Source organism: Mustela erminea, chromosome 17 (genome assembly GCF_009829155.1).
Source record: "Mustela erminea isolate mMusErm1 chromosome 17, mMusErm1.Pri, whole genome shotgun sequence".
NCBI classification, from domain to species: domain Eukaryota; kingdom Metazoa; phylum Chordata; class Mammalia; order Carnivora; family Mustelidae; genus Mustela; species Mustela erminea.
This window is the reverse complement of record NC_045630.1, coordinates 19,601,483-19,626,840: the sequence shown is the minus strand read 5'-3', so window position 1 is coordinate 19,626,840 and position 25,358 is coordinate 19,601,483. Positions and strand designations below refer to the sequence as shown.

General features: G+C 41.8%; 1 protein-coding gene across 2 annotated transcripts in view; it reads left to right on the top strand.

The window, feature by feature from the left end:
• Positions 1-25,358, top strand: part of COLGALT2 (collagen beta(1-O)galactosyltransferase 2) — a 102,782-nt gene that overhangs the window by 51,388 nt on the left and 26,036 nt on the right. Inside the window, exons 2-6 of one of the 2 annotated variants that reach the window (XM_032318751.1) lie at positions 8,447-8,557; positions 11,049-11,166; positions 13,890-14,024; positions 17,958-18,162; positions 23,712-23,831. In XM_032318751.1, coding sequence (XP_032174642.1) covers positions 8,447-8,557; positions 11,049-11,166; positions 13,890-14,024; positions 17,958-18,162; positions 23,712-23,831 — 689 coding nt within the window. The remainder of the gene's footprint in view (positions 1-8,446; positions 8,558-11,048; positions 11,167-13,889; positions 14,025-17,957; positions 18,163-23,711; positions 23,832-25,358) is intronic. The other variant, XM_032318752.1, reaches the window with a different exon arrangement.

Here is a 25,358-nt window from a genome sequence, read left to right as displayed (position 1 = left end):
AGACACCGCCGCTGATATTTGCATAGAATTCCAAGAGTTTTGACTCCAAGGAAAATGATGCTGTAGCAAACCTCAACAAAGCTTGGTGACCGATGTTAGCTGTACTGTGGCGAGCACAGCGTAACATGTAGTTGTTGAATCACTGTGTCGTACACCCGAAACCAAGGTAACATTGTGCACCAACTGTACTTCAGTTAAGAAGAAAGCTCAAAAACTAATGGATCTTCCCACTTTCTTGCTTTGTTTCCTGCTGGGACAAGTCCCTCCTTTCATTCTGAGATGATCACTCTGGTCCTGTTGATTAATGTCCTTGACAAGACAGAGAATTCGTTCCAATCCTCCAGCTGTACTTGAAATCTTTATGGGTGAGTGTGGTAGGGGAGTTTGCACTAGGGTTGTGTGGGGCATCCCAGCTCTGAAAGGAAAAGTCCAGGCTCTAAGATCCGCTATTTGCATGACTTGAACAAGTCATTGCCTTCCATCTTCAGCTTTCTCTTCTATACGATGGAGAGAGAAAAATAATGCTACCTGAGCTAATTATAGGGCTCAACATGGGAGAGTGCATGACACACAGGTGAGGGGTTCTTGACATTGAGAGAGGCAGACTGTATCTCAGAACCAAATTGTCAAGGAATGGCTCATTTGTAAAGTTTAATTAAGCTCTTTTTCAATTTAATACTATGTATTGGGCCTTGAATTAACTTTTAACTGGTCAGTTGGCAATTATTACCATTTCTCTTTCCTATCCATTAGGAATGAAATTGATTCATTGCTTGATTGCATTTCCAGAAACAGATTTTTTTTTTTAACATCACTCCTAGCCAGTCTTCAGATGTGTAAGGCCTATGATTGTTTCTGGGATTAAAATGGAACATATCGAGGAGGGACGTTGATGGAATAGAAACATTTATTTTGTTGGTCAGAAGGGTTTCGTGAGAAGTGAGTTTTCCTGATTTCTTAGTTCATTAGGAAGAATTGCTGCTGATACCCTTGGTGAGACCTAGGAAAAGGCTTTTGCTGGGAGAAATCCGCAGCTCCCCAGTCCATGTCCATATCCTAAATTGTACCCAGATCTAGTTTTCACCCAGCAGATGATTCTAGATCTTTAAACAACTCTACACAGTAACCAAGAAGCAAGAATCCATCAGCATATTTTGCCAAGTGGCCAAGCCTAGCTCTTTCTCTTGGCAGAATAGTTGCTGGTGAGGCTTTGCCTGAGAGCAGAGACCAAAGTGGTAGGACTTGATGACATGAGCTTTCTAGAAAATTAATTTCACTCATTGCTTCAAAAAGGGGAGCCTTATTTTTGGGTGGGGGCTCTTTATGTTCTATCCCCATGAGTCTCTCCTTGCTGGATGAACACAAGAGGCAGCTAAGAGGGTAGTTCGGGCTTTGAAGTTCCATGTTGGAAAATTCACTTTTGCCAACTTACTAGTCATGGCGTGAATCATTGAGGCAATGACTCATCTTGTTATTCATTCCATCATCCTTCCCGTGAGCCTCTGGGGCCTTTGTATTTTGCAGGTTCTGGGGCAGCAAAGAGCAGACCCTGCTCAGCGTTGCCTTTGTTCTGGCCCACTGAGTGCAGTCCTCTGGTTCTGTCTCCTCAAAAGTCTAGGCTTTCTGGGGTGGCCAGGGAGCCGGAGGGTTAGTGCAGAGGGACGTTATCAGGAGCACCGTGCTCTCAGCATCTAGGTTCCCTGCTGAGAGAGCCCGCCCGTATCTTTAACATGGATCCAGGGCCCCTACGCTCCCCAGTGCTGCACTTAGCCCTCACAAGCTCAGAAGGAAAATAAATGAGTCTGTTCTAATTATTTCAAGTTGGCTGTTAGTGTAAGAGCCAAGACTGAGGAATGAAAACTGACCTTCTGGAACGAGGAGAAATGTCAGTGTGTGCAAGACATTGCCAGAGAAATCGCAGTGTTGTTTTTCTGGCACCACCAAGTAGTAAAATTGTATCATCCTGCAGACGTGTTTATTTACTGGTCTGCTCCATGAGCTCTCACTTTTCCTTGTGACAGTGACAATGCCCTTGCTGGCCCCGGGGAACTTCCTTCACCAAGGAGATGCCCTGCACCCGGCTGTTGATGGCATTTACAGTCTGGGTTTACCTAAGTCCTAATTTGGTTTTGAACCTGAGACTCACAGGCCTTTGCTGATGGGCACAGCTAGAGAAGAGGAGACAGGAACTAGAAGCAGAATCCAAGAGAAAATGGATGGGCAGGCCAGCATCATGGTGAGTAATGGCCCAGACTTCCCTCTGAGGCCAAGCGGATGTTCCACTTGTGTCTACCAGCTTTTCCATTGCAAACACTCGCTACCAGCGAGGACCAATGCACAGAGAGAGGACTGACCACGAGCACAGCGGGCATATAGGGTCCACGGCTCTGCCAAAGGTGGAGGGCGACCACTTAGTGGCCTGGTGCTTGTTAGAAGTAGAGGGAAGCCACTGTCGCATCATGGCCTGCAGAGAAGTTTCCATCATGTGAGGACTGGCTGGGCTCAAGAGCTGAGCTCACCTCGCTGTCTTACCCCAAGCCAGAAAGCCCCAGGGAAGAGAGGGAGGGGGCTGCTGATTTAAGTGTGCCTCCCCTCAGCAGGGAGCACCGTGGCAAAATCCAAAGGCTTCGCTTCCAGGGAGTGTGTTCTTCCCGCCAGGGCCTGCTTGTGCTTCCACAAGCCCTGGTTTTCCAGTTTGACGAGCGACTGTCAGTCACTTGCACGTCACCTCTCTGGAAGTCTCTTCACATCACTGGGTTTCTTCAAGGACTCCCTGAGTGATGTCTGGTATCTTGCAGGGTGTCCTTCCCGGTCTGATGGAGGATGCTAGCCAACCCGAGGCTCTTATTCTATGGGACTGGAAGGAGTTCTCAGTTGGGAGAGATGCCTCGACTTCCCCGAAGAGAGTCACACATTCTGTCTTCTCAGCCTCTCAGCTTGATGGAAAAGTCCTTCTTGGCTTCACTGTTGCCTGCACCTAGCTCCTTGTGGAAACTCCCAGAAGGACAGCACCACCCTGTTTGGTGCTATGCTCCAGGGCTCTGAAAATGGAGCTGTTCATAAAACCTCCTGTTTCCTCCCAAGACCTCACATCTGGGCCTTTGCTATCTCTCTCTCCAATTCTCCAAGTAGACCAGCGCCTGCCTGCTTTTGTGATTATGTATTCAAAGAGAAACACTTCTTTTTTAAATTTTTTTTTTTTTTTTTTTTGGTCAGAGGGATGAAAAAAACAGTAGTAAGAAGAGTCTGCCTGGATTTCTGTTTATTTGCTGGGCTGGGGGAGTGGAGGGGCAGGGCAGTTGGTCTGGAGGCGGGAACGCTAGTCTTCCTCAGTGGGCTGGTGGGGTCAGCGCTGTTCTCCCCGTGGGGCAGCGCCGGAGATCGGCCCCACACATCAAACCCCGGTGTCCCTGGACTTCCGACCACAGCCTGAGGATTTGTGCATTTCCCGGGAAGCCTGAGAACAAAGAACATCTTAAGAATTTGGGGAAGTACCTGAATAGGAAACTGTTTTCACTCCGGGAGAGGATTTTGAAACGGTGCTTCTCTTCTTAATGAGACGTCTCTGTCTTTGCATACACCCAAGCAGCTCTGGTCTAAGGATGTTTGTGAATCGTGGATCCTTAGGCAGACTTTGGAGTTGTTTAGTCTGGACAGGTGGAAAATAAATTTCATACAGTGAGACTGACTTTGTTAAAATGATGAGGAAGGGCTTCGAAGCGGTGGTGCCTTTCCTTCATTGTGTAAGTCCTGCGTAATGAACAACCAGAAACAAAGGGAAGAAGTAGATGCTGTAGGAATTCTTCTACACTCTTCATAACAATTGGGGAACAATGTAGATTTCCCATAACTTTTAGCTAATACTGCAGTCAAGATATTTTAAATTTTGTTTTGTTTTAATTTACTCTTGCTCATAATATGTTGAGCAGTGACTCGTGGGCATTTGGGCTGATTCTTGGTTTCAGGAACTGCTCTCTAAGTGCTTCCTACAGTGAGATGAGTGGTTTGACTTTCCAAGTGCCCTTCATGGCTACTTCGCTGGGCATGGGTGGCGGGGGGCCCTGTGTCACAGTGGATGCGATTGCCACTAACATTCTTCACTTCTTAGTAGAATCACAAGCTAGATGAAGCCTGTGGCCCTTTCCCACATTGCTTTCTGGCCCACTTTCCTGCCTCCTTATGTTACCCCATTTTTGTCCCTAAGTGCTCACCTGCTGTCCCTCAACACCAGCCACACACAGTACTGCTTTCTCTCTCCAGGTAGTAGAATTTCCAGGTGGGCCCGTGGGTCTTTTCCCTCCTAGACCTTGTTCTGAAGGGAGGGACTGATTCTAATCTGATTTCCAGAAGAGACTTGAAAGTAGATCGAGGGGTGCCTAGGTGGCTCAGTCGGTTAAGCCTCCAACTCTTGGTTTCAGCTCAGATCATGATCTTGGGTTGGTGTCGAGCCCCACGGTGGGCTCTGTGCTCAGTGTGGAGTCTGCTTGAGATTCTCTCTCCCTCTGTCCCTCTTACTCATGCTCTCTCTCTCTCTCTTTCCAAGATAAATAAATAAATCTTATATATTAAAAAAAAAAGGAGGTAGATTAAATTGGCAATTGGTATCAGCTCCTAATCTTCTATTTTTTGGAATAATATTTTCAGTAAGGCTAGTTTTAGTTCAACTATCGATTTTATAAAGCAATCTTCAATTAGTCCTATACTTCTATCCCCCATTTTTCTATACCCTATGACTTTAATTATGTAGGTTTGAGTTACTTGGTGTTTTATAGAAATTTACCCCCTCTGTAACATGGGGCTCCACTCTGCTTTGCTTAACAATTTATTTTTTTTCTCTTGAACATTTCTGAATATTCTCTCCCTTAAAGATTCTGTTACTTTTGGCAGAACTGTGACTTCCAAAAGCTCAAATAGAAAGAACAAAAGCCATCACAGATTGGATTTAACAAGATCCTATTTACTGAAATTGCCTGTATATGGAAGAAGCAAACACTGTTTGCACTTCTTCATTTGCTCTTATCAAGGCCACGTTCCCAGGGAACCACTACGGCTGAGAATGGCCCTGGCTTTTCCTTCCAGGAGGGACTGCTAAATTGCCCATAAATTCTAAGCATTTTTATTCCCTTTCAAGAGTCTCAGACACCTCTGTCTTTCCATGACTCTTCTGTTTACTCTCCCTGCTTTCTTTCCTTCTTCCCTTCCTTTCTTCCTTCCTGTTTTAATTTTATTCAATGTGGTTTTTAAAAATCAGGAATAGATGTTGGATTTTATTAAAGACCTTTTTAGCATTTACAGAAGTAATTATATGCTTTTTCTTCGGTTAATATAGTGAATTATATTAATGGATTTCCTTTTATAATGAACGAGCCTAGGCTATGCTGTATAATATTTTCTTAATTAGGATGTTAGATTCTGTTTGCTAATATTTTATTAGGATTTTTGCAGCATATTCTTTAAGAGATATTGGTCTGTAGTTGTGTGTGTTTCTTCATCAGGTTTAGATATTAATATTGTTCTTGCATTATTAAAAGAACTTGGAATTTTCATTTGTTTCTCCTACACCCTGGAGAACAAGCTACATAACATTGGAATTATCTAGTCTATTAAGAAAGCTGTTAGAATTCCCCCGTGAAACCATCTGGGCCTATTTCCTTTTTCCTCTTTCTTCATTTCTTCCTTGGTAATTGTTCTGTTCAAGTTTTATATCTCTCCTGAAGTCAGTTTTGCTAACATGTATCTTCCTAGGAAATCCTCCATTTTTTTTTTCTTTTTAAAGATTTTATTTATTTATTCGACAGAGAGAGAGATCACAAGTAGGCAGAGAGGCAGGCAGAGAGAGAGGAGGAAGCAGGCTCCCTGCTGAGCAGAGACACACCCCCCCCCCCCCCCCCCCCCCCCCCCCCCGCCATGCGGGCCTCGATCCTAGGACCCTGGGACCTTGACCTGAGCCTAAGGCAGAGGCTTTAACCCACTGAGCCACCCAGGCACCCGAAAATCCTCCATTATATCGAGTTTTCAAATCTATTTTTCATTGAGTTGTGCAAAGTAATTCAATAATTTCTTCCATGTCAGTCATATTCCCTTCATCCTTGGCAATTCTTATTTTATACATCGTGTTGTCTTGATAGATGAATAAAGGGTTGCTTTGTTGATTTTCCTCAAAAAGAGCAAAATTTTAGAGATTTTGGTGGGAAGATAAGTGAAATAGGTGAAGGGGATTGAAAGTTCACATATCACAGTGAGCACCAAGCAGAGTATTGTTGAGACACAATATTATATGCCTGAAACTAAGACAACATTGTATGTTAATTATAGTGGAGTTTACGAAAATAAAAGTTTTTTTTCTTTAAAGCAGAATTTTAATTTATTAGTTCTATCCCTTTTCTGTTTTATGCTTCTGGACTATCTTCCTTTATTATTAATTTCTTTATGCTTGTTTGTTTTGTTGCTTTTTTTCCTAGCTTCCTTGCAGGAAGTCAACCCACTTACTTGTATGAACTGATGGGTGTAAAACTGAATCTTTCTGGAAACATTGCTTTAACTGTGTCTAAAAATTCTGACACGTAGTGTTTTCACGGTTCATTTTTTAGAATTTCTGAAACTGATTGGTACTTCTTTCATTCGATAGTTATTGAATAGAGAATTCTTAGTGGAATTTTTTTGGTTTTTTAATTTTATACCAATTTCTGGTTTTATGGCTTATAAATCGCAGAATGTTGTTTATATCCATCCTTTCAGTTTTGTGGAGGCTTTCCGTGTAGTATAATTGTTGGTCACTTGTTGAGAACGTTCCACATGCACAGGAGAGGGGAGCATATTCTCTCTCTCTCATTGTGTTCTATAGATCCTCTGTGTATTTACTTCCTACTGTTTGCACCATCTCCCCTGAAGGTGGTATGGTCTGCAGCTCTTCATCTTGGGGTTATAAGTTCGGGTCCCATGCTGGGTGGTAGAAATTACTTAAAAAAATAATATCCTAAAAAAAAAAAAAAAAGTTGTATGCTAGCATTCTTGTTATTGGTGTTTCTGTTTCTCCTTGCAATTTCCATCCTTTCCATTATATCAAGCATGGACAAACTACAGCCTGTAGATCCATTGCTTATTCCTGTAAATGAAGCTTTATTGGCCTACGGCAGTGTGTATTTATTTACATATTGTTTGTGGCTGCTTTCCTGCTGCAAAGGCAGATTGAAGTGGTTGTAATAGAGAGTGTATGGCCTGTGAGCTTGAAGTATTTACTGTCTTTCTCTTCTTAAAGAAAATTTGTCAACTCCTGTACTCTGTGAAGTTTACATGGATGTTCATATTTATTGCATCTTTTTTTTTTAAAGATTTTATTTATTCATTTGACAGAGATCACAAGTCGGCAGAGAGGCAGGCCACGAGAGAGGAAAGGAAGCAGGCTCCTTGCTGAGCAGAGAGCCTGATGCAGGGCTCCATCCCAAAACCCTGGGATTATGACCTGAGCGGAAGGCAGAGGCTTTAATCCACTGAGCCACCCAAGTGCCCCCATATTTATTGTATCTTTGATGTCAGTTGTATCCTTTAGCATTATAAAGTAGCTTTCTTGGTCATGGCCAGAATTCCACCTAATTTGATGTCAGGATTTTAACTCTCGCTTTCTTTCTCCTTCCCAGTTGACTTATATAGCTTCCTTTTTACATATTCTGAATAACTTTCAGTCGTGTATTTTATATACAGCATGGGTTTGTTTTGCAATAAAACTTGAAAGTATTTTTGTTCTAATAAGTGAGTTAAGCTTTTACACGTGGATCAATTTGTTAAACATTTAAGGTACCAACAAGTTTTGTATACATTATTTGAAGACTTTTGAAGGTACTCTAGTTTGCGTAAGTAATGGTAACATTAATAATCCAAAACAGGTAATGATAACTTAGGTTTTTGTGTTTTATTTTGGAAACTGTTGCTTTCCCCTGTGTGTGATTAGTGATACCGTAGATTAACTGTAATTCGCAGATTACCATACCACTGATTAGCAGTTGTATGGTGATCTGCAAACAAACTTGAAAAGAAAATGCAACAGAATTATTGCTTAAATTGATGGTACTTGTCACAGAAGTCAAAAGGCAGAGTTTACATCTTGGGTAACTGAAAATTAAGCCGAGTAGGAAAATTTCCAAAAAAGATATGTTAACTTGCTTTTAATTCATTTTCCGCTTATACAGTTTTAGTACAAACACTTACTGATTCTGCTATTTGCTGAGCCCTGTTTTAAGGACCTAATGACACAAAAATGATTCTAAGCAATATCTCTCACTTCAGGAATCTGTTGTCTAATTTGAACCATGAGGAACGCCATTTTCATATATACGTTTTTTTCCCCTTAGAACTGGCCATTTTCCTTTCAATTAGTCTGGGATCTTTGGGATTTCTCCCCTCTTTCTTTGGATGGCAACTGAGCTATATTGTACTTTCTCTCCTGCAGGGCAGCCACAGACCACAATGTGGATAATACAACAGAAATACTCAGGGAGTGGTTGAAAAATGTACAGAGATTCTATCACTATGTGGAGTGGAGGCCTATGCATGAACCAGAGTGAGTAGAAAGACCACCTTTTGGGAACTTTATTCATCCCACTTCCCTTTACCAGTTTTCCAGTCGTTCAAGTGTCTAATCTTCGAGGCCTTTATGACTTATTGGTTATCTCTGTATCTAGTGAGTTACAAGGGCCTGCCATTTCTCCCTTTGACAGATCATATTACTCCCGCAGCCACCAGCCAAGTTCAGGTACTGCTTAGTTCACAAATAAATTGCCACAGGATATATTTTAAAATATTGATATTATTTCCTCTTATTTTGTGTATGTCTTGATATTTGCTGGATCAGAGTAAAAAGTTTGCATATTTATATATATATCATGTTATTTTACTTATCATATTTTTAATCATCATCCCATAGCAATAATTTAGGGGTTTCTTCATTATTTTTATGACTGCATAGTATCCATTATATGGATGTACCATAATGATAATGAGTAGTCAGTCCCCTACTGATGGGCATTTAGGTCACTTCTTCCTTTAACCATAGCAATTTCTTGGTTGTTTCCATCCTCAAGATCCTCCTACATATAATACTGTCAAATCAACTTAACTACAACACTAACAATGTGATTTAATTTCTCTGTTAAAAGGACTTCACAGAACAGAGTTCAAATTCTTCAGACTTACACTTTTTAAAGATTCCATGAACTTAACACCAGCAGCGGTGCACCCATATCTCTTGCTTCTTCCCAAAAGAAAACTGCTTTGTCTAGAATGTTCCTTTTATTTTCAACTCCAAGCTGTTACCCATGCATGTTTGTTCTCCAGGAAAGCCCTTTTTTTCTGTCTTTGTAACCAGCTCTTAAGCCAAACACCATCTACTACAGAAAACTGTTCCTAATCATTCCAGCTACAAAGATCTACCTTTCTCTCAATACTTGTATTGTTTATTTCCTACATCATCTTTTTGACACAGCAATACATGCAACTAACTTTGTTAATTAACTGTGTAATTTATGTATTTCTTCGAAGTGATTTTTGGGTTCTTTGGCAGAGGTTACAGTATATAAATACTACATATTTTTCCCCAGTGCTATGTTCTTGGCAGGCACTAAATTAATACTTGTTGGATAAGCAAATGAGCAAATGACAACATGAATAAGTGTATTTAAAACCAACTATTGTAAATGTTCCCAAGGCTACTGCAATTCTAGCTTAAGAAATTGTAGAAGTAGATAAATTGAGTTGTTTGAATTTTTGCCCAGGATAAATCATTTGCTGAAAGCCAAATTTGTATAATAATAATAATAATAATAATAGATGCCATTCCAGAACCGATTTTTTTAGTCTCTTTATATATAATAGTTTTATTATATATGTATACACATATTTTTCAAATCCCAGCATATGGTCCATAGATCAAAAAAAATTTACCAATGAAACCTGAACACTATAAAATATTTTGAATGCTTTTTTGGAGTTTCTTATAATGGAATTTGGCCTAACTAGAACAGCCAAAAAGACTATGTAACTACCTTGCACCCTGGTAATTTTCTCTATTCCCAGATCCTGACTAAATATATTGAATGTCAAGGTCAGTGTGAAAAATATTAGTAAAGGCATTTTGGGGGCAATATATTGAGAAACACAGGACTCCACTGATTTTCAATGAAGCAATAATTGGAAAGACATCTTGGGCCCTGTACAGGACATAGTTTTGTTAATATGATTTATATAATTATGTTTTCATGATTACATAGGTATGTATAGTTGGCATATTGTTTATTTCCTACAGCTAGAGCAGCTAGAACTTGAAACGATGGCTGCTGTGACAGTATCAACACCCACACCAGTTGGAAGCTTTCCGAAGGGTTCTTGAGGGTATGCCAAACCCACTTACTAATGTGGCCATGTGAGAGTTCTTCCCTGGCTGTTTTATAGGTGTTGATAAAGATTCCAATGATATTATGCATCTGCTCCATGATCTCACTCTCCTGGGATAAGTCAGTCTGTTCAGCTCTGTGGAGTCCTTTACTGATACTTGATCAAGTAATTTTAACTTTGTTTTTTTCTGGGAAACTCATCTTTTTATGCTGCAAAATCTTTAAATTTATTTGATGGCAGACTATTTTAAAAAGTGCTTAGGACCATGAGCTTTGGGGTGATGCTTGGTTTTAAATTCTGGCCGTGCCCCTTATGAACTGTGCAGCATTAGGCAAATGACTTGACCACTCAGAGCCAATTTCCTTGTCTGTGAAATGTGCAAGGTACTAATCTTGTAAGGACTCTGTAGGTTCTTCTTAGAAGCCACTGAACTATTTCTTATAAGGATTCTTGTGTTCAGTAAGCCACAGGTTACTTAATCTCTGCTTCCTTATCTATAATATGTTGAAGATGATAACAATAATAATACCTACCTCCTAGGGTTGATGGAAGCTGAAATGAGTGCATATTAACATTTAGGACAGAGCCTGGAATATATAGGCACTCAATAATTATAAGCTATGATTGTGATTATTACTATTATTATTATTATTATATTTTAGGTCTTACCCTGATGAAATTGGACCAAAGCATTGGCCAGGGTCCCGATTTGCCCATGTGATGAAACTACGGCAGGCGGCCCTTCGAACTGCGAGGGAAAAATGGTCAGACTACATTCTGGTAAAAAAAAGATGTTTGATTTATTGACAACTCTTATCTAGAATATGTCTAAATCAATTGTCTGAAACTTGAGACTATGGGAGCCATTCAAACAATCTTTTGTTTAAGAACCAACTCCCGCACTTTTTTTTTTTTTTTTAAGTAGGCTCCATGCCCAGTGTGGAGCCCAACACAGGGCTTGAACTCATAACCCTGAGAACAAGACCTGTCAAGACTTGAGCTGAGATCAACAGTTGGAGGCTTAATTGACTGAACCACCCAGGAGCCCCTCCTCCACTTTTTAATAAAGACACAGGGGAAAACTTGGGGAACTCCATATTGGGGTACCTGGATTTCATCTCAAAACTCTCTTGACATGCATTTTCAGAGAGAAAGCAAAAAAACTCCTGGATTATTTGATCTCTTTCATGTAATAGGGATAAGAGATTCTAAATCCTTTCAGTTCATAGGGAATGCTCGGGAAGATTCTTTTTTGTTTTTTAAAGATTTATTCATTTATTTTAGAGAGAGAGTGAGTGAGGGGGCAAAGGGAGAGAGAGAATCTTCAAGCAGACTCCCCACTGAGCATGCACCTGACCTGGAGTCCAATCTCAAGACCCATGAGATCATGACCTGAGCCAAAACTAGGAGTCAAAGGTTTAGCTGACTAAGCCACCCATGCACACCCCTCTCCACCTTTTTAAAAGATTTATTAGGGAAGATACTTAATAACTCTTCAGAAATTTTTTTCAGTTACAGGAAACTAATTCTATAAAAAAAGATTCAAATGAACAGCTCCAAAACTCCATTCCCTTTTATCCCTCAGTGATTTGGGGGATGTCATCCCTCTATTTTTAAGAGACAATGGATTGTTGCTTACAGTAAATAGCACGTCCATCAGCATGCTTGTGGCCATTCCCTGACCCCCACTTCTCACACAGGTGATGTTGTGGGCTGAGATGGGCGCTCTGCGTCCAGTGGTTTTGGTAGCACAGCTGAGGAACCCAGACCTCAGGGCACCCACTGCATTTATAGCAAGCAGTAAGCAAACATGTTTGCTCTCTGGGAAAGATATGTGACTTCGTCTTTCAAATTTACCAGCTTCACAAACAATCCTGAGAAATGGCCCAGTTAATGGAGGAGTCAGGGCCCTGCAGCCCTGGAAGGGGAATGGCATCTCTTGTGGGGCTTCTTGGTTGCTCCTAGTTATGTTGGGTTCTTGTGGAGAGTTTCTCTCTGTGGAGAGGTTCCATCACTTTTCTTAGAACTTTGGGAGCAGTCCAGAAAAATGCTGGACTTAATGATAAAAATCAGTGTTATCTTCTGTCCTTGTCCTCTAGGAACCTAACTTACTTGGAAAGGAGGACATCTACCTAGGCAGCAAGTTGTTACAGTCACCATTTCCCTTTTTGACAGGGGCTTTTTTCCCCACAAGCTTCTGGGAATCAAGTTCTTCATCTGTAGCCCCAAAATCCATTTAATTCTTTTGGTGAGCATTTTCCAGTACAATATTACAAATAATATCAAAGCAAACACAATATGGTTTTATTAGACTTGTCAATATCTGCTCTCCATCTCACTAAACTCTGATTCCTAAAAGGAATACTTTAGACCTATGTCCATCCCAGCCCGTAATCACAATAAAAATCAGCCCAATAATTTGTCACATGCATCTGTTCAGTACAAATAATTTCATATACATTTTCAAGTTAATGATATTTAACATTAGGGGTGCCTGAGTGGCTCAGTCGTTAAGCATCTCCCTTTGGCTCAGGTCATGTTCCCAAGGTCCTAGGATTGAGCCCTGCATCAGGCTCCCTGCTCAGCAGGAAGCCTGCTACTCCCTCTCCCACTCCCCCTGCCTGTGTTCTGTCTCTTTCTTTCTCTCTCTGTGTCAAAATATAAATAAAATCTTTTTAAAAATGTCATTTAACATTATAAAGCTGTTTAATTGTCATTAAAGCTTACATATGCTAAGTCCCAAGTTTTTGGGTAAACAGATTGAGTATCATAAGAATTTATTATTTATGTGTGTGTGGTAAAATACACATAACACAAAACCTGTCATTTTAATTTCTTAAATGCACAGTTCAGTGAGATTATTTGTTTTATATTATAGAATCTATTGGGATCTATTTATATAATAGAATCTAGGGATAGAAACTATCCCTGTATATGAATCAGTGTTAACACTGATTTCTGCTTAGAGAGCAAAAAGTTTCTGTGAAGTTAGCTTCTGCTAATAGAGCAAAAATTTTCATGGGTTGATATTATGTACGTTCAACAAAAATTATACTTGTAACATTAAAATGACATTGATGGATCTGTTTTGGGCCATTTTGGCGTTCCTATGGACAACCTAAATAAGCCTGGTCATTTGTACCTAGGTTGGGCACTCAATGAGTATTTTTGGATGACCCTTTAAGAGCTTTTGGGATCTATCAGTGGTTATTAACCACCACCAAGGTGTGGGTTGAGTGCTGGTTGAGTGTGAACCCGGTATGGTAACATCAAGTTATTGCTTGGTGCCTTATGCAGAGCTAGACATGTGGACATGAGTCTAAAGATATGTTTTGTCCAAATGAATGCCATCCGGCCTCATCAAGATTCAATAAGGAGAACAAAAATAACCGGTTCCATTTCTCATGGGCAAGTTTCTGTGATCCTTCAGAAGTGCTGGGTTAGTCTTGGACCCAATACTGAAAAGTACTTTTTCACCTGACATTATCCTTTCCTTTTCCTAGTTCATAGATGTGGACAACTTCCTGACTAATCCACAGACCCTCAGTCTGATGATTGCAGAAAACAGAACCATTGTGGCACCCATGCTGGAGTCTCGGGGCCTGTACTCTAATTTCTGGTGTGGAATCACACCTCAGGCAAGTCTTCTGGCTGATGGATTAAGGCTATGGGTTTTAACAAGGAAGCCATTGTGTCAACCATGGCCCCATTGGCCTTTTTGCTCACTTCCTCCCTTGAAACTTGTGTGTCAGGGCATTACAGGAGTAAGCATGTTCAGGAAAAGAGGAAAGTCCATGTCTAATGCATAATCCAATGAGCTCTTTTGTATTAATGAATTTTGAAGAAAATATTCTAATGAACTAAGGGTAAGTTCATTAGAGGGTGAGGGAACTAAGGGTAAGTTCAATAAAACTTACTGATACTTGTACTTTTTTCCTGTCCAATTCTGAGATTTTTTTTTCAAAGATTTTTTATTTCTTCATGTAACAGAGAGACCACAAGTAGGCAGAGAGGCAGGCAGAGAGAGAGGGGGAAGCAGACTCCCCGCCGTGCAGAGAGCCCGATGTGGGGCTCGATCCCAGGATTCCGAGACCATGACCTGAGCTGAAGGCAGAGGATCAACCCACTGAGCCACCCAGGCGCCCCCAATTCTGAGACTTTTTTTTTTAATAGGACTTCTTGGTATTAAAACATAAGAACACTATAGAAAAAGTTGGAAATGGAAATAAGTAAAAAAAATAAAATTTATGTGAGCCACACCACCACTCTAACATCTTAGATAACAGCATGTTGTTAATAACTATATCATCAAGTGGCTGTAATGCAAATTACTTAACCTTTCTCTGAGTTTGAAATTAGTCAAGTTGTTTGCAACTTCTATCTATTATAATGACCGTGATGATTAGTGTACATTTTTCTGTATTTAATATTATGTTCTTAGGATAGTCTCTTACAAGTAGAATTACTGAGTCAAAGAATATACATATTTTGATGACCTTTGATATATGTTACCAAATTTATCCCCAAAGACGTCTAAGGATCAGAGCTGCTAGGGTAGCTGGTTTTTACAAAATTCAAGTGAAACACAACATTTTTTTATATTTCCATCATCTCTCTTTTCCGTTGTAAAATCTTCAAAGTCTAGAACTCTGTTACAGTGAATGATTCGAGGTGATTGTCTTTTTAATTCTCTAGTTAATAAGTTAGGTAAACTTAAGAGATAAGCCAATCAAAGTAGTTTCTATCAATATGGAATAAAGCTGTGCTAAGGGGGAAAAAATGCATGTTAACTGTGTTCTGATGCTCAAAGGGTTAAATTTTGAGTCCCTCTTTTATATTTGGTTTGGTTTTGGATGCAGAATGAGTTCAGGGGTGTGCTGATAAATGTTTGACAATTAGCTCTCTGTTGGGGAAAAACCCTGATTGGTCACATTTGCCGGTTTTGAGGTTTTGATAGGGTCACTACTCCCACCAGGTGCAACAACTTAAATGTTGTCAGAGAGGAAGTTAAGTAATTGCAGTGTAGCCACTTGGTGATAGAATGACAAAGAAAATATGCAAAGCTACCGTCTGTGGTATTTTAGAATGGTGGGAATTAACATGATTTTTAAAAAACAGATTTTAAGCTACCAAAATGTCAACTGGCTTGCAAAATTTCTGAAATTTCTGACAAACAGTAGCTCTAGCCCACTGTGGGACCAGTTATTTCCTACAGTTCTGAGAGATCGGGAATGCAGGCTCTCCACATCTCTTTTAAGGAGACGTTCAGTTCGTATTTATAAAAGACATTCGGTTCTTTGGGGAGAGGATGTTTTATTAAGTTCATTTAAATTCATACCCTTCCGGTTAATAATCTTCAGTGTTTCACATGGTAGAATCACTCGAGGGCTGTTTTTAATGAGTTATACGTTGACACCAGGAAAACGGGCAGATTACTCTCATAACTACAGCCTCTAGGTTTTTATTATCTCCTTATTTGCTTTAATCATTAAAAGCAAACAGGAGAAATGTGCTCACTTATTTTGCACAGTAAAATAGAGAGCAACTTAGGGGCAATTCTAATTTGTTCTATCTTTTTTTTGGCTTTCTACCATCCTTAGACTTCTGCTAGGGTAGGAACAGAAGCAGCCAATGACTTCATAAGCTAAAGGCAAGCCCTGGTTTCCAGAGACCTTAAACACAGCCAAAACAAAATGACCCTGGTGTTGTCTGGCCAAGAACAGGAATTATTTATTACCAACAACATTCATTTTTTGTCAAAAAAAAGACACATCTGTCACCTCTGCTGTCTGCAGAAGGCGTATTCATTCTCTCTCTCTCTCTTGCTCTCATTTTCTCTGCTTCCTTCTGCTCACACTCAGGATTTTCAGTGATTCATCGTCATGAGTTTTCCCAACTTCTCATTCTGAGAAGTCTAGAACTTTGTGTTTGACATATGTTCTTAGGCAGTCCTTCAAAGAACCAGTGTTGCCTTTATCCCTTGGAAGAGTGCTCATGAACTGAAGGATGTTAAGCAATCCTTAAGTTGAAGGCTAATAAAACATTGTAGCCAAAATACTACTTCATGTAATGAATTATAGTTATCAAAGGATCTTCACAGACCTTATCATGTGTGGTCCATTCTGTAATCCCATGAGACAGACCAATCGGCCCTTAATCCCATTTTTCAGGAGACAAAAGTCAGCTCAAAGTGATTAAACAGGGACTGAGATCAAACAGCTAAAGGAAGGTTAAGATGATTCTAACACTTGCATCTTTCAAATTCTTAATTTGTGATCCTTCTGCATCATCACATGGTCAATATTAGGGTGAGCTCAGCCAGGACACCTACTTAGGCCTTGAAGGAAATGTTGCAGAGGTAGAAGAGGCTGCCGTGCCTAATGTGTGAGTGCTGACATCTCAGCAGAAAACGTGACCATAAAATAAGGTGACGATCAATGAACATGGAAGAAGTTCTCTGTCCACGGAGTAGTGTGACACCGTTCAGGGTACTGGCTCACACTCATTCCATAAGCCTCCAACATTCACATCCATGTAACAACTTCTCACATACATCATACATCATCACCTTTTCTGGAACAGAGTTGAGCTTTGGCAACAGTCAAGATATAATTGGTGCCACTGGAGTGGAAGCTCCCTTGGATGCCGTATTTCATGAGGGCTGAGACTGGGCATGCCTGTTCACTGCTAAGTCTCCATCATCTAAACACAGTGCCCGGGATCCAGCAAGCGCCCAGTAGATGTTTCTTGAATAAGCAGTTAAATTTGGGGGGAAACCAAGTTGGGTTTTTCCAAGCCAGTGTATTCAAAACCACAGAGTGAGGAGGTTCATTGTCCTGTGTGCTCATCCAGAAAGAACTTTCTAAAGGCGAATCCCCAAAAAGAGTGTGGAGTAGGGACAGCTTCACCAGAATATTAAGTAACTGCACAGAAGGACCCTGTTTCTATGTTTAAGTACTGCATATTTCATTAAAAATATTAGCCACGTAACGTAGTGATTTTAGTATTAGCCAATATTTTTTTGATGCTTTCTGGGTGCTAGGCACTATTCTAAGCTATTTTCAGATTTTACCTTACCGAATTTTTACAGGCAAGCCCATGGAGTAGACCATTGTTCCTGGTTTACAGATGAGGGAATAGGCACAGCAAAGTTGAGTCACCTGACCCGTACCTCCAGACCATAAGCTGCTGAGATAGAGTTTGAACTCGGGCAGCCAAACACCAGAACCTGTGCTTTTAACTGCTCTGCCCCACCACCTCTGAATACCTACCCTTCACATTCAATCATACATCCACATAAAATATACTTTGATGAAGTCATTAAATCCAGAGAGAAGCTGAAACCAAAAATATTTCTGATAACAAGAACCTTGAAGTGTTATTTTCTTTGCAAATAGCATTGCTTGAGCTCTTTGGAAATTCTTAGGCCCAGATAAGAAGAGAGAAAGGACTCTACTTGGGGATTTCTCCTTAGCTCTGGTGGAGGCTCGGAAGGAAGGAGCCTAGCGGAAGACTGGGAAAGATGAAGGTCTCAGCTCAGAGAACAAAGCCCACCTATTTCTCTTCTCCAGGGCTTCTATAAACGCACCCCAGACTACCTTCAGATCAGAGAATGGAAGAGGATGGGCTGCTTTCCTGTCCCCATGGTTCACTCCACCTTCCTGATTGACCTCAGGAAGGAAGCCTCTGACAAGCTGGTGTTCTATCCCCCGCACCAGGACTATACCTGGACCTTTGATGACATCATTGTCTTTGCCTTCTCCAGCCGGCAAGCAGGTACTGGTTGTGTTCAGTTGTTCTGTCACCATGGAAACACTGCGAATACCTAGCTCCTTTATTGTGTGCATCTTCATATAAAACGGGCCTATATTAACCTTTCCTTTCAGGTAGTATTAGAGACACTTGCAATTCAGGACCATCTGTTGCTGTCCCTACAAGCACCAATGACCAAGAGCCAGGGCTGGCCCCTCCTCAGATATCCACTCTCTCTTTTTTTGAGTGCTGGGGAGACAGTGCTGGTGGCGGCCACCACGAGCAGGTGATTTCTTCTCTGTGATGCTGCTACATCATTTTGTTCCCTACAGGAATTTTTAATTATTTAGGAAACTGTGACAGAAGCCCAAAACAACACTTGCAAAGACTCCAGACTTTAAAAATAGAAGTTCATCTCTTCTTTAAAAAGTCTGAACTGGCAGAGTGGCTCTGTTCCCCAAAGTTTTCAGAGCCCCTGGCTCCTTCTCTGTTGCTTCTCCATCCTCCAGGAGTATCGCCCCTAACTGGAAGACCCAAGACAGCTCATCTCGATGGATGCGTTCTAGCTAGTGAGTGTAAGCTGGAGAGGGAAGGGCACTCTCATTCAAGCACTTGAACGTGTCACTTCCATGCATGTCCCCTTAGCCAGAACTTAGTCACAGGTCAACACATAACTGGAAGCAGGGCTCAGAATGTACTTTTGATTCTGTGCAGTCTAGACCCCCAGTTCTTTTACTCTAAAGGAGGAGGGGACAGATGTGTGGAGGTGACCAGCAGTTTGTGCCACAGTCCCCATGGAAGGAAAGGCAGAGCCAGAGTCTTTCACGAACCACTGGGGAATGTTTCCAGTGGGGTTGGTAGGCTGTTTGAGGATGACAAGTCAGTAGAAGGGTAAGTCATTTCTCTTGTGTCACCCTGCACATGCCACCAGGGAGGCTTTCATTCACTATGGCAACTCAGCAGGAAGACACACGACATTCCTCAAGCAAGGCTGTATTCTCAAGATAAGACCTTCCTGAGAGAAGTCGGGTCCCACTATCCATGAGCCAGAAAAGTGCCACTTCACCACCAACAAAAGTGAGCTCAGAAACCAGACAGGTGGTGCATAAACTCATGTGGCCATGTAAGCTGCGGGGGAGGGGGGGTGGTTGGGATCAGGACCCCAGGCAACTGAGGCAGGTTGCCGGCAGGTAAGAATATTAATACCAGCTCAAGCTATAGCACACGCATCAGGCCATCTTTAAAGCCATCCGTATCCCACTTATCAGTTGTAGACTTGGTAGGAATGAGAATGTTTTGTGGAAATGGGGAAAGCTGATTATTTTCTCTTGGCTGCTGCAGCCATTTAGACTCTTGGGCCAGGTGTAGGCATTCTTGAACCCTGGGTCAAGGCCAAAGCAGGATTCTCATCTGGATTAGGAGTTTTTATGAAGGTTCTTGGGTCAAAGTTAATGGAAACTGCCTTTTTAAAACTCCCATCGGTGATTTGCTCTGACTTCTCCAGGATGGGAAGCAGACTTGGGACCGTCTCATTCCCTTGGGTTGGCCAGTCCCTTTGCTTCCAAGCCTCCAGTAAGGATGTTCCAAGAAAGTGAACGGTTCACAGTCACAGTAACGGCCTTTGCCTAACAGAGCCCTCTTTGATAGTGCATAAGGTCTTATTGTGACCCAAGCACTCAATTATTAGGATTTTTTTTTTTTAAATCAAGAACTGGATTTGGGACTGGAGAGTGACAAGGGCTCAGCAGGAATTTTTCAGCTCTGTCCTTTGCTTGGCCTGTTCACTCAAACGTCCTTTTTTTTTTTTTTTTTTTTTTTTTGTGGGTCAGAATCCCATAGGCCTTCCCAGGACATTGGAAACAGGTGGAGAGGCCCAAAGCTATCTAGTGATTCAATAGGGGAGAGAAGAGGTAGAAGAGAAAGGAGAGGGAATCAATACCCTAGGCCTCGCCTTCATGCCTGGCATCGTGTTAGGCTCTGTGTTACTGGGGGAGATAAGGTCTTCACATGTGGAAACATTGGTAGTAGTTGTGAGGCAGAACAAGCTGAGGGTCACACTGGTGGCATAAACCGTGAATGCGTCAGGGGTCAAGCAGGAAAGAATTACTGTCATTTGGGGGAAATGAAATAGCTTTCCTGACAGTCCTATGGCTCCAAGGTGGCACTTGAACTTCTCTCGAAGTATTTCCAGGAGAGACAAGAATGAGCCCGGGAGCCCTGTATGGCCCACAGGAGCTTGGGAGATTCAGAGCAAAAAGCACTCCTCTTCTCCCCTGATGAAAGATGGTATTCATTCTCTTATTCTCACTCTGTGAAGCTTCTGAGCTGTGTTTCACCCATTAAAGCTTCATTTGTTAAATGTTCGAAAAGCAATCAACAGCCTGCAGGTACCCAGCAGGACTGTCTAGCCGCAGACCTTGATCCTTAACCTCTCACCTCTAACTCCAGTCATGGCCACATGCGGTGGATGAGTGGGAGGGGCAACCCAGTGTGCTGGTGCGCTGGGGAGTTCCCGCTCATCTGGCCCCGGAGGGGAGCACAGGGGTCATAGACAAGTCTCTGTGGCTATAAGGAAGCCAAAGTCAGGAGTTCACTTCCCATTGTGGCCAGGGATGTGGGCTTTGTATCGTGGCCACAGGAGCCATCTCTGGCGCCAGCCAGTCAGTCATCTTCTGAATGTCTGCTGTTGAGTCAAAAAAAAAGCAAGAGATGTGGGTGATGGGCAGGCAGATTTGCCTCCTACATGGCAGTGGTAGTAATCAAAGTGCCACCCAAGTGCGAGAATGGCAACTCAAGAGTTAGTTCTGGTTCTGAGATTTGGCTTCGGAACCCTGGGCAGATAAGCTCTCCTTACTTGGCTTTGGCTCTTTAGGGACCAAGGTTTCATGCTAATGACTTACTGTGTGACCTCGGACAAGTCATAGCCCTTCCGAATCTGATTTGTCATCAAATCAATTAAAAATAAGCATGTCAATTTGCTGTGTTAAGGTACTATGTGAGCACAAGAAAATGTGTGATATTTTCACAAGACAAGTACAGAGCTTTGAGGTATAGTTTCATTTATCATTCTTTTCCGAAGGGACAGAAAATTTTCTCCAGCAGTAGCTTTCACTGAGAGTACCAGATTCCTTCATAGACTTTAACTAATGATCAACACATTTCCTGTTAAAATGTTTATGGTTTTATTAAGTTACCCATGTATGTAGTTGAAAGAGTTCAAAGAGTGTTCCGAGATTTATTATAAAATTAGAAGTCCCCTACACATTACCCCCCTGTACCAACATTCCCCTCTTTTAGAAGACAGACACCTAACTCTAATAGATGGTGGTAGATGCGTAGCATTATATTCGTGTTTCTAAATAATGTGCTCATGTTGCTACTTCTCGATTCTCTGATTTTGCTTGAGGCATTATGGATTTACCGTCCACTATGGAAGGTGAGGAGTTAGCTCTCTATCCTCCCTGTGCCCCCTCAGTGCAAACACATTCTTCCCTGCCCTCTTGATAGAATTATATGGTGATTTAAGATAGATCATGGCCAGTGTTTTTGTTGTTAATGTAATGTAATGTAATGTTATGTAATGAACACTGGGTGTCATAAGCAACTAATGAATCATTGAACTCTGCATCAAAAACTACTGATGTACTATATGTTGGCTAATTGAATTTAAATTAAAAAATGTTTTTAATTAAAAAAGAAAAAATAATAGAGTGATGCAAACCTAATTCCAAGCTAAGCCACTTACAGACTATGTTAATTTTCCTTCTGTGTTTAAATTAAAAATGGCCTTTTTGGTTTTTGCTTAGTTTTATTATTCCTTATACAATCTAAAACTAAGCTCTAATTGTCTAAAACCTCAACCCTCTCTCTTAGAATGGTCTGATTTTGCAGATGTTCTTTTTGCATGTTTGTGAAGATGTCTCTCCTGGAGCCTTCCGATGTGCTCGCATCTGAGTGGTACCACAGCTACTGGCCCCAACCCCAGACACCCTTCCCCTCCCCCCCCACAGGGACGCCCCTGTCAGTTATGTCTCAAGTCTTCCTTGTTTCCCGTGATCCACCCCCTCCTCTTTTCCTTCCCTTTACTCCTCCCCCCTTCTCTTTCTCCCGCACCATCCAGTCGCTTTTTGAGAAAGTGCGAGAGTAAATAAATACGTATAACCTTGCCTGTGTGAAAATACCTTTCTTGTCCCTCCACATTTGATGGACAGCTTCTCTAGGTCTCCTTTCCCTTTTTACTGAAGCTTTGGAAAGGTGAATGGTAAAATGATTCACCTAATTAGGATCGAGAGGGAACCGAAACATAAAATCACTTTCCTTCCATTTCCTGATGTCATCATCACTTTGCAAGAGGCTACAATTGGGTGTGAAGCTCCTCAGAAGCGTTTGCGTGGGCAAACAGCAGAGTTAGTGAGTTCACTTGGAGAAGCAAGAGAAGCAACGGTGCATCTTGGAGCAGCCCTGATTTGAGCCAGATTCAGTAAAGAGGAGGATAAAGGCCCTTTTCTTTCCCCCGTTCTTCTCTGTTAATGCCATGAGACAGCTTCACCTGATTTGGCAGGTGAGAGAACTGACTGGAGGAAATTTCATCTGCACAACATAGAGAAGTCACTATGCAGGTAATTCTGTGTCTGGAAAGCAAAGATGATTACAGCAATTAACGAATCAGAAGCTTGGACCCATGGACCAGAGCTTGGCAGACTCATCCTTTGAATTAAGCAATCTTTTCATTAGGCAGGACTGTCAATTGTCGGATCTCTCTGAGACCATCCTGATTCCTATATTCCCAGCTGTCTGGTTAAACAGAGGTGCTGGCAGCTCTTGGAGTTAACCATATGCGGCCTGGAGACCCAGTGTTGAATACAAGGGGGCTGGTGATTATTTCTGGTATTGCTACACTGCAGATCCTTACCAGGACTTGAAATGCAGACTTTTGTCCCTTTATGAATCTGTTACACAAGTTTCAGATCTCTGGGTTGACTCCCAATCCATGCCTGCTAAGAGAAGAAATAGAACCATGGAGACGCCATGGAGAATTCTAAATTTCCTTTGTTTTTTGTTCTCCATATGCCTAGATTTAGCTTTAATAATCTGTCAGCCTCGCAGGATCTTCCTGTTGGCTTTCATATCAAATGTGGATTTCATTCCTCATTTTCTTGTTATTTCCTGTCGGCGGACTGCAGTGTTCCGGTCTGTTCTCTGGGATGGGAATTCCTTGCCTCCTCTGATCCCTTCATGCCTTTCGTGTTCCTTTTCAGATCACGGGTACGCTTTTTCTTCGGAGAGAAAAAAATCAATTTCCTCTGAGCGGAAGAATGGCCCATGGTTTTTATTAGTCCCCAATGCTGTGTTAAGTTTTCTTAATAAAGAGCATTTTTGAGGTCTACAGACAGTGTCTGAAACAACTACTGTTCAGTTTCAGTGCCAAACTTAGCTCCAGCCACAGTCTAAGGATTTTGGGGTCTGTGTGTGTGTGTGTGTGTGTGTGTGTGTGTGTTTCCCCTTAGTTGTCTCTAGAGAACTAAGAACTGTGTTTTCTGATTGGTTGCTCTTTTGCTGTCTTGGGTCCTCAGGCATCCAGATGTACGTCTGCAACCGAGAGCACTACGGCTACCTGCCCATCCCCCTGAAGTCCCATCAGACCTTGCAGGAGGACATCGAGAGCCTCATCCACGTGCAGATAGAGGCGATGAGTGAGTGTCCCGGAGCCTGGGGGATGACTCTTGTTCCCTTGCCACCGAAACCATACCAGCCCTTCTTTCCCTCGCCCAGGACTGAGATCTCACAGCCATCAGCCTGCCGTGGCTGAAACAGTCCCTTGTTCATTCATTCTTAAAATTCTCCAATATGACATATGAATAGGACAAGGTCTGCCCTCGGCAAGCTTCCGATCCAGGTGGTGAAGCTGGGCACACAGGAAATACATCTCGCACAAGGTCTTAAGAGCTAGAATGGTGTTTTGTCATGTGGATCCGAACTCTAAACTTTTACTGCTTTCTAATTGTATGGCTTTGGAAAAGCAACCTAACCTCCTTAGTTGTGAAATGGAGATAAAGCCTTAGGGCTTGGGAGCAAATTTTCCATGATATATATAAAAAATCCAATAACAATAATTATGACTTCAACTTAATAATAGCTTATCGTATAACAGATACTAGCTAGGCAAGCATTTTTTGTCTGTAGTCTCGTTAATTTTTACAACACTCAGTGAAAAGGTTTTCATTAACCCATTTCACAGATGACAAAATGGAGGTACAGAGAGGGTCAGCAACTTGCCCTAGATCACTTTGCTCAACAAACAATGAATTGGGACTTGAAACAATCTTGCTACCTGCAAAGCTCATGTCCTTTATCGCTTCTGGGTCTAGCATGATGTCAGAATTGGTAAATGCTCAATTACCGGTTGCTGTACTAATTGGGATGTGGAATGTGCAGTGTGGCTAAAGCAGAAGGTAATGGATAAACTCTGCCTAGGGGAGGATTTTGGAAATGGATTCCCAGAGGACGGGAATCTTTTTCACGTAACATCTGAGAAATTCCATTATTCATCATGGGAGTGTAGGATGTGGTGGGGGGGGCAGTGGGGATGGTTGGGGAGGCACAGCAGGAAGTGAGGCTGGACAGTGGGCAGGAACCCAGCCAGAAGGACCTCTAATGTATAAGAAGGTGTTTGGACTTTTCCTGAAAGGAGGGGAACTCTTGAAGACATTTTTTAGCAGAGAATGTCTGATTGAAATCTGAACTTAGACAGGTCTCTCTCATGGTAAGAGAAGTATGGCTGGAGTAGGGTGGGGTGGGGATGGCTGGTCTCAGGCCAGGGGTGAAGAGATCATTTTGGACATTACACGGTAAAGTAGGTGATAGCAGGTAAGGATCCGAGCTAGGGTAGGACCAGGGGGAATGGAGAGAAAGGAAGAGATTAAGAGAACCTTGTGACATAGGCTTGAAGGCACTCAGCCACAGTCTATGGCTGAGCAAAAGGGAAGCAGAGAAAAGTTTCTAAGTTCTGACTTGAATGCTTTGGGGTCACTGTCGGAGTTTTAAATGGTATAAAGGAGAAAAACCATGAGTTCATTTTTAGACCCACTGAGTTGTTTATGAATATTTATTTCCTGCTTCCCACCTTCAGACAGTAAATGCCTTGTTGATCATATTTGGCTCAAGGTAGAGTCCTTTGCCTATCACCTAGTAGGCACCCAGTAAATATTTGTTGAATAATT